The 17,418-nt window shown below is 38.5% G+C and overlaps 1 protein-coding gene across 1 annotated transcript in view; it reads left to right on the forward strand.

Moving 5' to 3' along the window:
• RXFP1 (relaxin family peptide receptor 1) overlaps positions 1–17,418 on the forward strand; it is a 52,420-nt gene that overhangs the window by 20,854 nt on the left and 14,148 nt on the right. Inside the window, exons 3-5 of the mRNA XM_075709492.1 lie at positions 13,438–13,539; positions 14,389–14,494; positions 15,790–15,861. Of these exons, the coding sequence (XP_075565607.1) occupies positions 13,438–13,539; positions 14,389–14,494; positions 15,790–15,861 (280 nt within the window). The remainder of the gene's footprint in view (positions 1–13,437; positions 13,540–14,388; positions 14,495–15,789; positions 15,862–17,418) is intronic.

Here is a 17,418-nt window from a genome sequence, read left to right on the forward strand (position 1 = left end):
TTCTTCTGTAATTATCTTGCCCTGCAGTGGCCGAAATTGCTGATGGTGGTGCCCTTTTATGTTTAAGAAGTCCAAGCACTGTAAACAGCTGGTTTATCCATGTTGCATTTCTGTATAGTACCAGTAAGTCTATTGTCCAAGGACTTGCTGAAAGTGTACAGCTTAATCAAATGGCAATTAAGATATACAGTTTCATAATGGGAAATACAAGACAGTGTAACCTGCAAGACAATTCAGCTGTGATATTGAATCCTCTTCTGGGTATAGTAATTCAAAAATTAGTTAACCTCAATTTCTGAAAGCCTAAATTACAAAAGATGAGGAGTCATTGTATTGACTTACTGGGAAACCTATGCTAATAGTGGTTTTCTCATATCTTGACCCCATATTCTCATTTAGAAATGCATGCCTTGTATAGCTCATTAAGGTCATATTCAGCAGTAATTTTTTCTCAAAACCAGGTGTTGCAGTCAAACTTTGTTGTTCGAATAAAGGAAGAGTTGCTTCCTTCCCTGAGAAAATGGAATGTCCTGATGAGTGTTTCTGCAGTGTCCCTACACTGCAGTAAGTGTGGGGATCTTTGTGGGATAGCTCTGTTTTGTTACCACTCATCTTTCTTAAAATCCAAGAAAGGAAACCTCATTGATTATCTCCCAAGACAAAGAAACTATCCAGCTATTTTCTTTTTGCTGCAGTTTCCCAGGACCACTTTAGTATGCCTGCTTTATGCCAGCAGTTATATCTGGCTCTTTCTACCCATTTTTTAAATTTACAACTAGTTTTCCATTGAAGTCATTGCTTCTGGTTACAGAAAAGCAATTCAAAATGAAATTATTCCAGTGTAGTAATTGATTCATGCAGTACCATTGGAAATTTTAATCTTATCCACAAGGTACTCTGATTACGTAGCTCAACTTTTAAATTCTTGCACACTTTCATCTTGCATAAATTTGAATAAGAGGTTTGAGGTGGCCAGTCTACAACATTCAACCAGCAAGTGTGGGAAAAAATCAGTGTAGGCCCTCAAAGGAATTCAGAAATACTTGTTTGTTTGTTTGTTTGTTTTAATGCATGTGTATCAAACACAGCTAGGTAAAGCAGCTGCTTTACTAAGGATTTCTTCAGTAATGATACAGCACTACAGAAAAATGTTAGTGAAGACTTGCATATATCTTATGTACAAACCAGTATTACAAGGAAACACAAAGCAAAAATCTGTCATGGACAGTAGTTCTTTCTGTGATGGAAAGGACAACACTGATGAAGAAGAAAAGGAAAAAGAAAACCCCCACTTTTCAAAACCATAATACTGCTGCTTGAAAAAAACCAGTTACTCTAAACATAAGAAAATCCAAAGTCCAACTGTTCAATACAAGCCCCTAAGTGTGCTGAATATTAACAGCAACTGCAATTACTGAAACAGCACTTTTGAAAAACATCAGTGAATGAAACAAGCAGAGAAGCAACTAGGGTAAAAAGCACACGTAGGTCTTCCAAGAGAGTTACTTTGTAAAAGTCTTTAAATGCCCTTGAAACAAAAAGTAAAAGGCATCAGTGCAAAAGAGACCAAATGATATGAGCCTCTGTGAAACTAGTCACTCCAAGTATCTTGTAGCAATGCTGTCCTTTTCATCTTTTAATAAGTAGAATTCTCTCATTCTCCACTTCATTCCTGTAAAGATATTTATTGTTGTAATCTTTGAGATGATTTGCAATGTTAGTCGTTTCATGCACTGCATGACCAGTGACAGCAAAACATGATTATAAATATTCAAAACTAAACTGAATCCTCACTGAGAGATGTGTTTTCAGATGTGCTGTAATTGCCATTCACATCCAACCCAGGTACGTAAAGCCTGGCTTCATAGCGCCTTCTTCAAATCTGCTTCCTCTTTTGCTTCCACCATGCTCTCCATGTCCAAATAATAAACATAAAACCAAGGCCCAGAGAAGTGAAATGACCTGAAATTAGGATCATAGGCAGAGCTGGGAACAGACTCTAGGTCTATGACTGCTTTGTTAGTGCTTAACCTCAGGGTGTGGACATCCTGCTGGTCAGCTCAACTTCAGCGTTTCTTCCACTTCTGGAAAGGGGTGAATCATAGCCGGTATGTCACAGTAGAGTGAAGCCACTCATCTTTGAAAACTCACATGCCTTTGTCACCTAGCTGGGTTTCCAAAACCAATAAAATACTGGGTCTGATATCCTGATGGGGAAGAGCTTGAGGCAATGAGTAAACTGCAATAAGAGGAGGAGGCTAGCAATTTATCATGCCCAAAGTGATGGGAGGCTCTTTTTGAACTATCATTAGATAACCTTAAATGTGCATAGAAAATACAATCTTACCTTTTGAACCTGAAAACATAGTCCATCAAGTAGAAGGCAGTGTCTCTGCAAATCTGTCAGGAATATATGGCAGTAAATTTTTCTCTGCTGTTCTGCCCCGTGCTTATCTTTTCTGAAGCACCAAGTTCTTAAAAAGACCAAGTGCATTGTTAAACAGTTCAGCCTGTATCACAGGTTTCACTTGGACTTATTTTTGTACACATTAGCAAAACCTGAAATGTGTGGAAAAAAAAAAAAAATATAGCAATTCCAGTATTCTTCTGTGCCCAAGCTTGATTAAAGCTCAAGTTGGCAAAGCAGAGCATGTTTGATAGTGTTTTGTCCTACTGAGACTACTTTTGATTTCAGACGTAATGGTTTCAGCCTGATTTTCCAGGGATGAGCTTTTCCTCTTTATTTACAGCTGTAAAATTTGATTCTGTAACTACTCAATGTTTATAGATAGGAGGTTACAACATTTGTTTACTTCATTGCTTTTTTTAAACCTGAGCAGGAAGGATAAATACTAGGCATAATCACAAATTCTGCTTACCTAATGCTATGGCAGTGTTGACATGGAAATTGTTCCTAAAAGAAGTAAAGAGTATTACTTACATCAAAGACATTACTGCTGCAACATTACTGTTAAGGTATTCCAAACAATCTCTAGGCAAAGCCTTTTGAAGCCCAATGGCATAGTAAAGATGCCAAGTACATATTCCCAAGTACATATTCATGGAAAGAAGCATTTTGGAATCATAGAATCATAGAATGCTTTGGGTTGGAAGGGACCTTCAGAGCTCATCTAGCCCAACCCCCCTGCAGTGAGCAGGGACAGCTTTAACTGGATCAGGTTGCTCACAGCCCCAGCCAACCTGACCTTGAATGTTGCCAGGGATGGGGCCTGCACCACCTCTCTGGGCAACCTGTTCCAGTGCTTCACCACCCTCATTGGAAAAAATATCTTTCTTATGTCTAGTCTAAATCTATTCTTCTTTAGTTTAAATCCATTATTCTTTGTCCTGTCACAACAGGCCTTGCTAAAAAGATTGTCCCCATCTTGCCTATAGGCCCCCTTTAAGTACTGAAAGGCCGCAATAAGGTCTCCTCGCAGCCTTCTCTTCTCCAGGCTGAACAACCCCAACTCTCTCAGCCTGGCCTTGCAGGAGAGGTGCTCCAGCCCTTGGATCATTTTTGTGGCCCTCTTCTGGACCCGCTCCAACAGCTCCATGTCCTTCTTGTGCTGAGGGCCCCAGAGCCGGACACAGCACTCCAGATGAGGTCTCACCAGAGCAGAGTAGAGGGGTAGAATCACCTCCCTCGACCTGCTGGCCACGCTGCTTTTGATGCAGCCCAGGATATGGTTGGCTTTCTGGGCTGCAAGCACACAATGTTGGCTCATGTCCAGCTTTTCACCCACCAGCACCCCCAAGTCCTTCTCCGCAGGGCTGCTCTCAGTCCCTTCATCCCTCAACCTGTATTGATACCAGCCAGGGGTTGCCCCATCCCAGGTGCAGGACCTTGCACTTGGCCTTGTTGAACCTCATGAGGTTCACACAGGCCCACCTCTCCAGCTTGTCCAGGTTCCTCTGGATGACATCTCATCCTTCTGGCGTGTCAACCGCACCACTCAGCTTGGTGTTGCCTGCAAACTTGCTGAGGGTGCACTTGATCCCACTGTCTATGTCATTGATGAAGATGTTAAATAGCACCAGTCCCAGTATGGACCCCTGAGGGACCCCACTTGTCACCAGTCTCCATGTGAACATCGAGCCATTGACCATGACCCTCTGGATGCAACCATCCAGCCAATTCCTTATCCATCGAACAGTCCACCCATCAAACCCATATCTGTCCAATTTAGAGAGAAGGATGTTGTGGGGGACTGTGTTGAACGCTTTACAGAAATCCAAGTAGATGACATCCATTGCTTTTCCCTTGTTCACTGATGCAGTCACTCCTTCATAATAAGCCACTAGGTTGTTCAGGCAGGACTTGCCCTTGGTGAATCCATGCTGGCTGTCTCAAATCACCTCCCTGTCCTCCATGTGCTTGAGCATATCTTCTAGGAGGATCTGCTCCATGATCTTCCCAGGCACAGAGGTGAGGCTGACAAGTCAATAGTTCCCAGGGTCCTCCTTTCTTCCCTTTTTAAAAATAAGCACAACATTCCCCTTTTTCCAGTCACTAGGGACTTCACCTGACTGCCATGACTTTTCAAATATCATGGAGAGAGGCTTGGCAACTACATCAGCCAATTCCTTCAGGACTCTGGGATGCATCTCGTCAGGTCCCATAGACTTGTGTACATTGAGGTTCCTCAGGTGGTCTCGAACCTGATCTTCCCTTACTGTGGGAGGGGCTTTACCCCCCTGGTCCCCATCTTTTGGTTCATCAATTCAGGAGGGGTGAGGAGAGAGGTTGCCGGTGAAGACCGAGGCAAAGAAGTTGAGTACCTCAGCCTTTTCCTCGTCCGTTGATACAAGTTTGCCTTTCTTGTTCATCGGGGGGGTACGCTTTTTTTAACCTTCCTTTTCTGGTTGATATACCTGTAGAAGTCCTTCTTGTTATTCTTTATGTCCCTTGCCAAATTCAGCTCCATCCTCGCCTTGGCCTTCCTGACCTCCTCCCTACATAACCGGGCCGTTTTCCTGTATTCCCCCGAGGACACCTGTCCCTGCTTCCACTGCCTGTGCAGTTCCCTCTTACTCTTTAGTTTGACCAGCAGGTCTCGACTCAGCCATGCTGGTCTCTTCCCTTCCTTGCCTGATTTCTTACACTTGGGGACTGAGAGCTCTTGCACTCTGTGGAAGGTGTCCTTAAAGATCTGCCAACTCTGTTCTGTTCCCCTGTCCCTGAGGACAGTCTCCCAGGGGGTCCTTCTGACTAACTCCTTGAAGAGCTGGAAGTTTGCTTTCCTGAAATTTAGGGTCCTGACTGTACTCCTCGCTTTTCCCATGTCCCTCAGGAGCGTGAACTCCACCAACGCGTGATCACTGCAGCCCAAGCTGCCTCCAGTCTTGACATCACCGATGAGCTCAGTTGCATTGGAATCTCTGCTTTGACAGTGAAGCTTAATGATAAGCAAAAAAAAATTAAAACTAACAACAGTTGATTAATGCAAAACAAAAATAACAGAACAGTGTTTGTGATGTAGCTTTTCACTGAGTCCATGTGTGTTTTTATTATCTTAAAGTGCATGTTTGTTTAGATGAACAAATTCTAACAGATGTGACAAATTGCAAAAACATATGAAAAGTTATAACATAAATGTACTCTACAAATTTGGACAGACTTACAAGTAACATTGCCAGTAATCATCTATGGGATTTTTTTTTTTTTCCAAAATACCAACTCTCTGAGTAGCTTTAGACAAAAAAAAATCCTTAATCTGCTCCCTAATTAAGTACTGACACTTTAAATCTTACACATAAGCACTTTATATATTCTTTTTTAAAGTTCTGTGATATGCCATCTACTTAGAGGGCTGAATGAGCAAACTTTTGTCCTAGATAAGGGTCAGCTTTCTCTGAATAAAATTTTCCTGCTATTACATGCAGTGATAAAAGTGTAATGTTATCAGTCTAACAACTTCTGTGTAATTATCTCTTATAGATACAGCACTGGGTCATTTATCATTTTGTAGTTGTATCATGCTAATCACAAAGTGCTGCAAAAATTCTCAATACAGTTAAATTTTAAATCACTGAGAGACTGAATAGTTGTTTTTCCTGTGTGATCTTCTAAGATCTTTGTTGCAATTGACCCTAATATTCCAGTCTTTCTGCTGGATAGTCAGCATGGTTTGTTCATCGTAACTGTAAATTAGCTGTGATGTTAATATGGTGCCAACTCTTGGGGAGAAGCCTCCCAGTAAATTGCAGTGTAGCTTACCTCAGGTTTCTTCTTCCAAAACCACCCATCAGCTCTTGAATTTGAGTTGGAACAAAGTTGTAAATGGAGAAACATAACAGCATAATCAGATCTCGGAAGATACTGAGATTTTCTCCTTTCAGGGGAAACTCTGGACTTTACATCCTACCTGGCCAGTTTGAAAACATATTTTATGATATGTCTTGAAGTCTAAGATTAAGCCCTACTGCTTTGTCTCTGATATATTTAGCACTATGTCTCAGCATCCTGTAGTTACAGGTTCTGAAAATCCCTTGGATGTAAAATACAGGTGCACTCATTTCTTTATAAATAGTCCTGCTTTCAGATTTAAAAGTTTTTCCTAACTTCCATTAGGGTTTGATAGTACCCAAACATGCAGTCAAAATCTATGTAGTTATTGGATTTATGATGTTCTGTTCTAATTTAAAATGCAAACAATAAGACCAATATAAAATCTTCAGTCACACCACCTGAGCTTTTGACCACAACATGTCTTATGAAGCAAGGCTGAGCCTGCTGAGAACTGACCTGGTCTGACTCCACTAAAATCAATGGAAAGGCTCCCACTGTCTTCAGTGAGCAAAGAATCATAACTTACCTAAATTAGGAAACTAATGAAAAGCTCAGATGTTTCAAAAAAACCAATGTTTGTGATTCATGTGCTAACCTTCCTAAACAGTACTGGGTAAGAATGTTTGGAAGCACTGTGCTAGCAGGGATTTTTTTTTTTTCTTTTTTTTTTTCTCTAGAAGAGATGAAGAAATCTAGGTTGTGATCTCCTGCAACTTGTCACAGAAAGAGCAGATATAAAATGCAGTATCTTCCCATGCAGTCTGTAATATATAACTATCTATCTCATAAATAAATACCTTAATTTTTCTTTTCCTAAACTTAATTGGGAATTGAGTAGATATGGTTCATGCTTTGTTTAAAATTAGGGTTACTGTCATTTCACACTACTGAATAGTTTTTATGCTCCATCTCAGAACTGGTTGTTGAAATATGTTCTTCATTTATTACCAGTCAGTCTCTAGAGGAAATGTTATGTGCAAGTAACACAGGTATAAGTTGTATTTAGAATAAAAACTCTTTTAGCATAAAGATTGTTAAGAATGCCAACACTTCAGAATTCTTATTCATTTCAAAATTAAAAATCATGTGCATTGGGCCTAATCACTTGCATCTCTGTAGACTGGATTGTTGCACTGTGAACGGGGCATTAAAAAAATTGACTACTATTACGTATTTGACTACCACTCTACTTACTAGCAATAATAAAAGGGGAAAGGAAAGAACACCGCACTAGGGTGTTTCATTTTATCTTTTTTCACAAGCAGGGTCTTTAATTATGTAGTAGTTAATGGAACAAAGTAGCCTGAGCTATTTTGAGAGCACAAGTTTCCTCAGTGTTTAGCAATTTGGCTTCTGGACAATTTTGCTGATAGTTCTGCAAAACTGTTTTTTTGGCAGTTAAGCAATGGTTGTAGTGTGTCTGCATTTGTTTTTTAATCACAGTGTCATAGCCACATTTTTCCAGTCCAGTGAAGCAAGAACAGGCATGCAGATTTAATTTAAGATGTTTCTGACTCTCTGGAGGAGTTCTTCACCGGCTAAATGCATTTACCATTGTGTTCCTCCCAGGCCAAAGAGGTCTCCAAACAAAAGGCAGCATTCAGCTCCCCAGATGTAAAGTTCACTTATAGGTGTTCATTAAGCTCTGTCTAGCTCATAGGCTGGAAATCAGAGACAGAGATTTCCGAAAGAACTGGGGCAAGGAGCGGCTGTTTGAAGTCTTGCACCTATTTACTTCCAAAAGCACAGGACGCATCTGTTACTGTGTGCCACACAGTCATCGGGAGAATGGCTTGCCTTATTTAATAAGTTATAACATACTACCTCTTTTTTAAAAGGGCCTATAAAATTCAACAGGATGAAAGTAATAACAATCTATATAGATGTCATGCTGGTTTCATAAGTGTTTCTTCGAAGGTCTATAAACTTACAGAGAATTGTTGCAGTTCTGTAGTTTCATTAAATCATCTTCTAGATTTCCGTAGCAGAAATCTAAATTTCTATGAGATGTTTCAAAACACCTATACAAAAGATATATGTTTTAATACTACAGGTTTGCTCATAAGGGATGAGACATTTCAGAGGGTCTGAGTTTCCCATTTTCGCCTCAGCACATTGCAGAAGAGCTTAATGAATTTATATTTCAAATTAATACTAATAACGAATAATGTTATGGTTGGTCTCATCTTTTCTTGGCATGGCATTTTTTTCCATCATACTTAAAATGTGAGATTTAAATGTATGAGAAAACATTCACTTTTGAGCCCTAGATTGTAATTTCTATTTATGAAGCAAAAAGAAAACACTTGGAAGTCAGCAGCATGTTCAAAATGTAGCAAATACTTGACAAAAGATCAGGTTGTCAAGCTTCATATGGAAATTTTTCGTATATGGCCAAATTTTATTCTCACTGTCATTGCCATTCATCCACAGTATATGGCACTGAAATAACCAGGTTTACACTGATGTGCAAATATCAGCAAATTGAATAGCTTTGCTGGAGTTCTGGAGGCTTTTAATCAATTTTGTTATTGAGATCTTTAAATATTGTTCATAACTAAGAGGAACTTCTACATTTCACTAGACTTTTGTCTCTTCTGGTCTCCACTGTAATGGCTTACTGCTAGGGGAACTTTAAAGCAACTCACGTTTCTATCAATGTATTCATGCTATTAGCTTATTTTAATTTATTCTGTCACATCTATTTAAAAAATTGTAAATATTTTGAGAAAAACAGAATAGAAAATCGGATTAATCTATTTAGATTAAAAGTATTGTTATATAAGCTGGAAAACTCCCCTATGCAAGTGTTTCACAGGAATAAAGCTGCGATATTGAGAAGGCATTTATCTTTTGGAAATTTGAGCCTGCCTATTTTCTTAAAAGTTGCACTGGATTAATTAAGTTGTTTTAAAATGAAGACTAAACTTGTGTAAGCATGTAACCTAGCTCACCCAAAGAAGTGTAAACCTTATTTGAATTGATTTAATTCCTGTCTGTTTTTTTGTGATTGCATTGACACATATAAATAGGCAAGCTACATTTAAAGCAATCAACAGGTACAGGACGTGGTCGATGTGCAGTGACACACAGTTTGGTGTGGGATAAATTGCCTTTGCCTTGACTGGTAGGTGTCCAGTTTATAGGTTCTTCATTTTTTCCGCTTGGGTATCTAAACCGGGGCTGTGAAATTCAGTCCCAGAGTCAAATGCTCCAGGCATTGCAGCACTCCTCTTTGTAAAATCTCAGTGTGGTTTTGGTCTTACTGTAAGTTATTAGGCTGTATCGGTATGCCCCAAAACTGTGGAAAAGGGTAATTATATTCCTTCATCTGTAAACATTTTAAAAGGAATTGCTTCTTGTCTGGAGGATACAGGTTTTCCTTGTTGTACTGAAAGATATCTCTGTGAAAAGCCTGAAGTAATTTCTTACAGCAAGAGAAAGTGTATTTGAACAACTGGCAGAAAGAAATATGTCCATGGGTTATGACCACCAACAGCAAAGGCGAAATCAAAGGGTGGCACAGTGTCTCTTTAGAGTGCTTATGCATTTGACTGATAGCATTTCTCTGCATAATAACCCGTGAAGACATGGCCAAGAGAAGGGGAAACTCATATAGATAACTCCCTTTTCATAAGCTCTAACCTAAATAAGAGATGTATGTTTAATTGAGTAAAGCTGATATTTTCTTGGATCTGTCACTGAACAGATTATTCAAATCTGTAGTTTGTCAGGATTAACAGACTCTTTCTCATTCTCTTTCCCATCAGAAATGGTAATTGACAACTTTTAGCAAGGAACAGTATATTAATCAGTAGTCAGATAAGTCCCATTTACAATTACTTATTTCGCTTATCCCATGTAGGGGAAGATTTGCTGATGCCTTGTTTTCTCAGATCTCATTTTTACAGAAGTGCAGCCAACAGAATCTATTTTAGAACTGGCTCAGGAAAAAATAATTTCTCGTCCAAGCTGTACTCCCCCAAATGACAGATTTGGGATTTCGAGACCAGTACTATTACCAGTCATTTTTTAAAGTGTTTAGAGAACCTCATCTCGACAGAGGCAAACAGGTCACAAACCTACCATATAAACTCTAAACGATCACAAAGTGATTTACAGTTCTGGCATTGAGTGCTTCAATGAACGGTTGTACTAAATATAGTTATTTGCACAATACATTCTTCTGGGATTTGACAAAACAGTTTGTATAAAATAAAGACTGTCCCAGGCTTGGGCACAAAATTTGGCCCAAAGCAAACATTTCAGAAGGTCAGAAAACTTTGAATAACTTGTTTTGTTATATTCAGATATGCCTTTGTATTTCTAGTAGAAGGCAGGAAAATCAATGCCATGAGAAAAGCCTGTTATTTCAAATGAACTGACCAGAGACTCCAGACAACTGGAATGCTTCCAGTATAAAATAATCCATCTTCTCCCTTCTTTGTGCTTTTTTTTTTCCCCTTTTCTTTTATGGCCATGCAAAAATACACAGCTGCCTCTCAACTGCCTTCAAAAAGCTGGTGAACTTTCCCTTCGTAGTGAACTGCTCCCTCATTTCCATTAGTGTAGGAGGCACTGCTCATGCTTTTTCTCTGCAGATGTGAACTGCAGTCATGGTCACCTTCTGTACACGCTTTGTCACATGGCAAAGCACTTTAAAAATATTAAAAGGTGGAATAAAATCTCATCTATCCACTCTTCGGTGTCAGAAGCAGGGAAATGCAGAAAAATTATACTTTATATGTTCATTGGCTTACAGGAGGATTAGAATTTATGACTTTTAACTATATATTCAGAATCTGCAGATAAGTGGGTAGTTGTCCAAAACTTTCTGTGAATGTAATTATGAATCAGAAAGTCCAAAAATATTTTGAGACTGTATTACTGACTGCAAAATATTTATTTGGTATGATTGTATTCCAAGAATAATCTCATTTTTAATACATCTTTACAAATTTCTGTTTAAAAACCCTTGATGAAAGTTTCCTTTCTTCTTTAATCTCACCTCCTCTGCATACATTGTATTGCTGCTGTTTTTTTCAAGTCCCATTTGCCGGGTCCAGTCTTGCAAATGAAAGTCAGTGGATGTGCTCCAGTTAAATTCAGAAATAGTGATGGGGGAAACCTCATTACAGCCCTAACTACAGGGCAGTAGGTTTATAAGGTACTCACCGCTTGGCAAAGGATCTGTTCTCGTCACTTCATCAATTACGGATTCCAAGTCGCAGTTTTGTGAGCTGGTCCTAAAACTGAACTTTTGCTGAGCATTTAAAACAAGCAGGAGCAATATTTCTGCAGGTTTGCCAACACCTTTCATTTTGTCCAAACTGCATTAGGCTGCTTCTGAGTATCAACTTAATAATCTAATCTGGCAAAACTGCTAATGGCTCAGAGCGTACAAGGTGTTCTCGAGGAAGTTAGTAAAATGTGCTTAAATGCCTTCTCTGGGTGGGAAGCTGGCATTCTTGCAGGGCATAAGCTAATTCACATTAATTTTTGAATGAAGAAAGTACTTTTTAAGTCTGTCTTTTCTCTTAAGGGAGAAATTCCTGAAGACAGGGATTTTGGGTTTCTTTGAAACTTTCATCATTTCAATTTTTGCATAACAAACAAGTAACTAGATAGAAGACAGTTTGCCTGAAGTTACTTAATCTTTCATATTATCTGTTAATCAGCATCTATAGTACATCTTTTCAGCTTAGGCAGCGAAGAGGCAGACAGCTCTCAGAGCAGCCCCATCTGCTGACGCCCCGTGGGCAGGCTTCAGGAGATGCTGTCAAGGTCGTTCCCCCACCTAGCTGAGAAAACAGCTGAGTTGTAATGGGACATGAAAAAGGAGATGCCATTTCAGAATGAGAAAACTTGCAAAGAAGTAAATACATTTTATTTCTCATTGCCTATTTTGAAGCCAATAGATATAGTAGTAATGCTGCCTTGAATATGGAAGTTTATACAGAAATGTCCATGAAGAATGGTATTTAAGTATAACTAAACTATTGCCGTGTGAAAGGGGCAGGGGGAAGACTGTTGTTAGCATATCATAAAAGTGAAACTAAGACTGTAATGACTAGCAAAGCAGAGCCATCCTCAGAGTTCTCATATAAATGTTGTTTGACAGTAGGTATCATTAACAAGTGATGCTTTCAATTATCACTGATGCTTTGACTCACCAGCTAGTGAGTGCCATCCTAAGGAGCATTTCTGCTGCTGGTGCGTATTCATTACATGAGATGCTTTAAACTAAAAGGATGTGGGTGTTGTCAAAGCTGAAGAGGGGTCAGACTCAAATTAATAAAACTAAAATTGGATCACAGTTTTTAAAGGTAATTTTTTTTTTTTTTTTTTTTTTTTTTTTTTGTGGTGTGTAGTCATGCCCTGTTTTGGAAGTGGTTACTCAATCAGTTAATTTACAGATGTCAGATATACAACATACTTCCAGGAAACATGTCTGTAGTTATTTCTAGCACCGCTGTGTCTGGAAATCCCTGTTTATGTGAAGGAACTGAAAGATCTGCTCTTAAATTTTTGCCTTTATGGCCATAATCCACTCTGTTCCGGCACATCTATGCAGAGTGACCAAACGGGTAACATGGAATAATGATTTGTTTAAGAAGATGCATAATAAGCTTAAATTAAAACATACTGACTTGAATATGTTACACCACAGCACCCATTCTCTTGAAAAGCAGTGTTCATTTGGCCTTCATCTAGATTTTCAGGAAAGAAATTATAGGCTGTGATAGTGTGAGACAGCTCTCTGAAAGAAGTAGTTGGAGTTGTAGTAACCACTTGAGCTTTCCTGGAGAAAGTGACAAACCCACATGTTTTAAGGAGGTAGAAAAATATGGTTGCCTCTTGGTTTTAAACTTCTATGCAAACAAAAAGTTTGAAGTGAAAGATTATACTTTTTTTGGTGCAACTGTTGCAGAAAATGTTGTTGTTGAAGGTACAATAAGCTGTTCCTACTGTGCAGCTCATAATCTCCATACATACCCGTGATTAAGCAGCTGTATAAAGATAAGGTCACCTAATGGTCTATGAAATGTTCTGGAAAAATCACGTTGAGATAAAAATTGAGGCAAAAAAATTGATGCAACTAAATTTCTGTTCTAATGTGTCTTCCATTTGTGTTTTTTTATTAGAAGACAACAATGGATGGTCTCTGCAATTTGATAAACATACAAAGGACAAATACAATAAACTGAAATCTCTGTATGCATTTCCGACAAAGACACCTGAGTGCTGTAAGTAATTACAGATATTATTTGTGTGATTATTACTGATGATTCCTAGAAGGAAATACATAGCAAATATGTTTATCAGAAAGAGAAATATAGTGCAGTTTAATTTACAGTGAACCAGAATTAATGTCTCAGATGAACAAACACATTGAAGCTAATTTCAATTCCATTACAAGTGATTCATTTTTTGTAAGAGAAGTGTCAGACGTATGCCAATTAGGAAGGCAATATAAACATATATCTGAATATATTAATACGGCTAGAAAGACCATGTAACACATCTTTCTGAGTGAAATGAAGGCAACATTCATCCAAATTCACTTCATACATAAAATGATTCTTGCAAACCCTCTCCACTTCTGCAAGCATTCGCCCCTTTGTACAGGTTTTCTGACTCTGCTGTCTACTGTGAACATTAACTTAAAGCACAGAGGTGGGCAAGGGGGAAGGGAGCAAAGACTTTCTGACCCATTTTCATCCCATTTTCACCTGGACAGAATTGTGCTCATTCTAGTAAATACAAAAGGACTGAATAATTTTAAAAAAAGCCACAAAAAAAATCTGAAAAACTGATACCATGCCAAATTCCTGTATATCAAGCCTAAAGCTCAAGAGCTTTTACAAGCTCTTTCACAGAGGTCAGGAGGTAACATAATTTTTTGTGTCCCTTTATTGTTAGCGTCTTCCCAGGTCTAAATCAATTACGTAAAAATGTGTGCCTTAATTTCTGTTTAACACAGCCTAGTATGTCTGTCTTCATGCTCACTGTTCTTTTACACCATATTTCTTTCCTCCCCATCCCACCACACCACCCGTCTAATGTGCTACAACCACGTTCTTGTTTCCACGCAGTGGCTGGTGCTGTGCCAGCAGAGTGTAACTGCCAAGGGCTGGAGATCTTCTGTGATGATGCCAAATTGCGTGCTGTCCCGTCAGTCTCTTCAAACATAACCATAATGTAAGTAGCGCAGAAAAGTAGTCTCTTGCTCTGTTCAGGCTTGACTATCAATCCTACCACCTTTTCACAACTATAGCCTTATAATTACGACTGGTTGGCTCAGCTGGTGCTTGTGAAAGCGTAGTGTCTCTCTGTTGACAAGACCTTTAATGTATTAAGTACAGGTTTTCCCTGCATAAGAGGAGAGAAAAGGCACTAAAAAACTCTGTGTGATCATTTCATATTTGAAACAGTGACTTGAGCTAGCAACAGTTTCAGGAAACCTAAAGAAACCTTCAAAAGAAATCTTTCTTTTTAAGACACAATGCTTAGGACCTTTCTATTGTTCTATGATCCTGCCAATATTCCTAGTCTATATTCCTGCCAATGAAGTCAATAACCTTGAACTCAGTGGAACTACCTGCCTGAGCAAATCTTCTTAGTTCTCATTTGATGTCTCTGAATACACCGTTATTTAAAAGGGTTTAACCTGGGTTGGGTCGTCATACAGATACGTATGTGTAAGCCAAACTTTTTGAAGAGATGAGGGCATGGTTGATATTGCTCTTAGTTTGCACATTACTGTTTGAAAGGCCGTTTTCTGCGTGGTGAGCAGAGGGCAGCATCACGTGTCCTTACCCGAGGATCTTGCCGGTAGAGCAGCGGTCCAGACCTTTCTGTTCAGTACCAGTTTGTGCTCACGTGTGGCTGAGGGTCTCCTTGTTGGGTCTGTGTTCGACACAGTACCGCAGTACTTCATAATGAAGATTGATGCAGAATGTCAATTATATATTTAAACTGGCAGTCAGCTCAGGGTCAACAAAGACTTCAAAAATAATGGCTCAGTTCTAGCTTTAGAAAAAGCAGCGTCAGTTCAGCTGGCTTTCAGGATGGACTTTCTTCTAATCCAACCATGCCCTGAATGATTTCTGTTCTTGTCAGGACACTTGAGTGGGTGCCCAGTGGAGATGGGAGCATAGGGACACATGCACTGGAAATAAGCTCTATATGCATTTGAGGCTTGAAATAAAACTGTGGTTTATTTTATACTCAAATCTTTTAAACTCAGATTTAGCTATTATTTTGCCAGGTGCTCTGGGGACATAGAAGAATATTTTTTGGTGATAAAGTATTTGGCTTACTGCTTAAATAGGTACAAATATTCAGACAAACAGAGGTAGCATATTAAGATGATTTCATGTTGCTTTTATTATTTGGCAGTGTGAAAGGTGCTCTTATTGAATAACAAAAGTGGCAGCACTGTAGGAAGGGAACTACTGGGAGAGTAGTTTTACTGTGTGCATTCATTCCTACAGGTCTCTTCAGAGGAATCTGCTAAAGAAGCTTTCTGCTGACATTTTCAAGAAATACCAAGACCTTAAAAATCTGTAAGGGAGTGCTTTAACTTAAAATATCTGTTTAGTGTCTGAAATATTCATCCTCTCCCTCTCACATACACACACACAGAGCTTAACATCTAAGTGATAACCCTCAGTTTATACTCAAAATTCTGTTTTGTCTTACCCTTAACCTGTTTGCCTCAAATAGCTTGATTTGACATCTCTCTCTCTGCAAAACCATCATTTCTGCATATTTAAGTTTTTTATATTGAGTATTTTATACCAGAAAAATCCTCAACTTTCATCTGAAGGAAGTTACAATTATAATGAACCGTAATATGCCAAAAGAAATTAAAGTAACTTAATCCATTTATTCTGCAAAACAAAAGTTTGGAAACTTAAACTTCCCATTGTCATGGGAAGCTCACTGACGTGGCACTTGGTTTTACTCCCAATTGTGTCTGGTACCAATTTGATAATGCCCTAACTAGTCACATTGTTACGGCAACACAATACTGTGTTATGTTTTATGGTGTGTAACATATATGTTGTGCAAAGATCACAGCCTTTAACAAGTTTGCTTTATGTAGAATTAGTGAAATTAAGAATTAAATGCAAAAGCCTAGAGCAGGGCTCCTATGTCACCAATTCAAGGCACTTAAAAGTCCTAGAAAACTTACTGAGGTGTAACTTTTATGGAAACTGTGCTGTACTGCAGCACCATCTTGTGTTCACAAAGCTAAGTGCCATTATTACCTTACAGTCTTGAAAGATAACGTTTTCATTAAAAGAAATACATCCATATCTATATGTACAAACCATTTGTTTCTAATATTAATTTCACACATTTCTGATCGATAACTGTACATTTCCAGAAAGCTCCTGAGCAGTGTTTGACACAAACCCATTTTGTAAAAGCCAGTGTCGGATTTCTTATTGCTTTTTAACAGGAATGCACCTGGGTGCTTTATTAACTGTAATTTAATTAAAAGGATTTATATTTAAATATTACTCAGTGAATAACACTATAATGCTTTGAAATAATTTTAAAAGGATTGAATGTTTGCAGTTGATAATACCTTTGAATTTATTATTTCATCAAAGTAAATAAACAGAAGGAAAATTTAGTATTCTTTAGTTTACAGAAAATTAGTAAGATTCATTTTACATTTTTATTACATTACCTTAAAAATGCAGAATTTTGAAAATTCTCTGATGCTATAAACAGAAAATTCAAAAACACACGTTAATTTGACATTTGCCATGCAAAATTTTGTTGCTTGTATCAGGGTTCTGGCTAAACATTCAGATCAGGTCACACAGGTGAGAACAGCAAGGTTAGGACCTAAAACAGGAGGTCATGTACAACCACTTCGTTGTTCATCTCAGGCAAACCAAGCGTCCCTTTGAATGCATTTTGTAATGCTGCTGGGAGGGGGGATGTTTATTTTAAAACACCTTTGCATTCTTTGCAGCTATAGCTGTGAAATGGGTATTGTCAAATTTAGCATGTAACAAGTTTGACAGCTTCTTTTCAAGTACCACACATGCCTTCAGCTTAGTTCATAGATTAATTTGTTATTTATGCTTGCTTTGACTTTGCAC

This window comes from Pelecanus crispus, chromosome 4, assembly GCF_030463565.1.
Source record: "Pelecanus crispus isolate bPelCri1 chromosome 4, bPelCri1.pri, whole genome shotgun sequence".
NCBI classification, from domain to species: domain Eukaryota; kingdom Metazoa; phylum Chordata; class Aves; order Pelecaniformes; family Pelecanidae; genus Pelecanus; species Pelecanus crispus.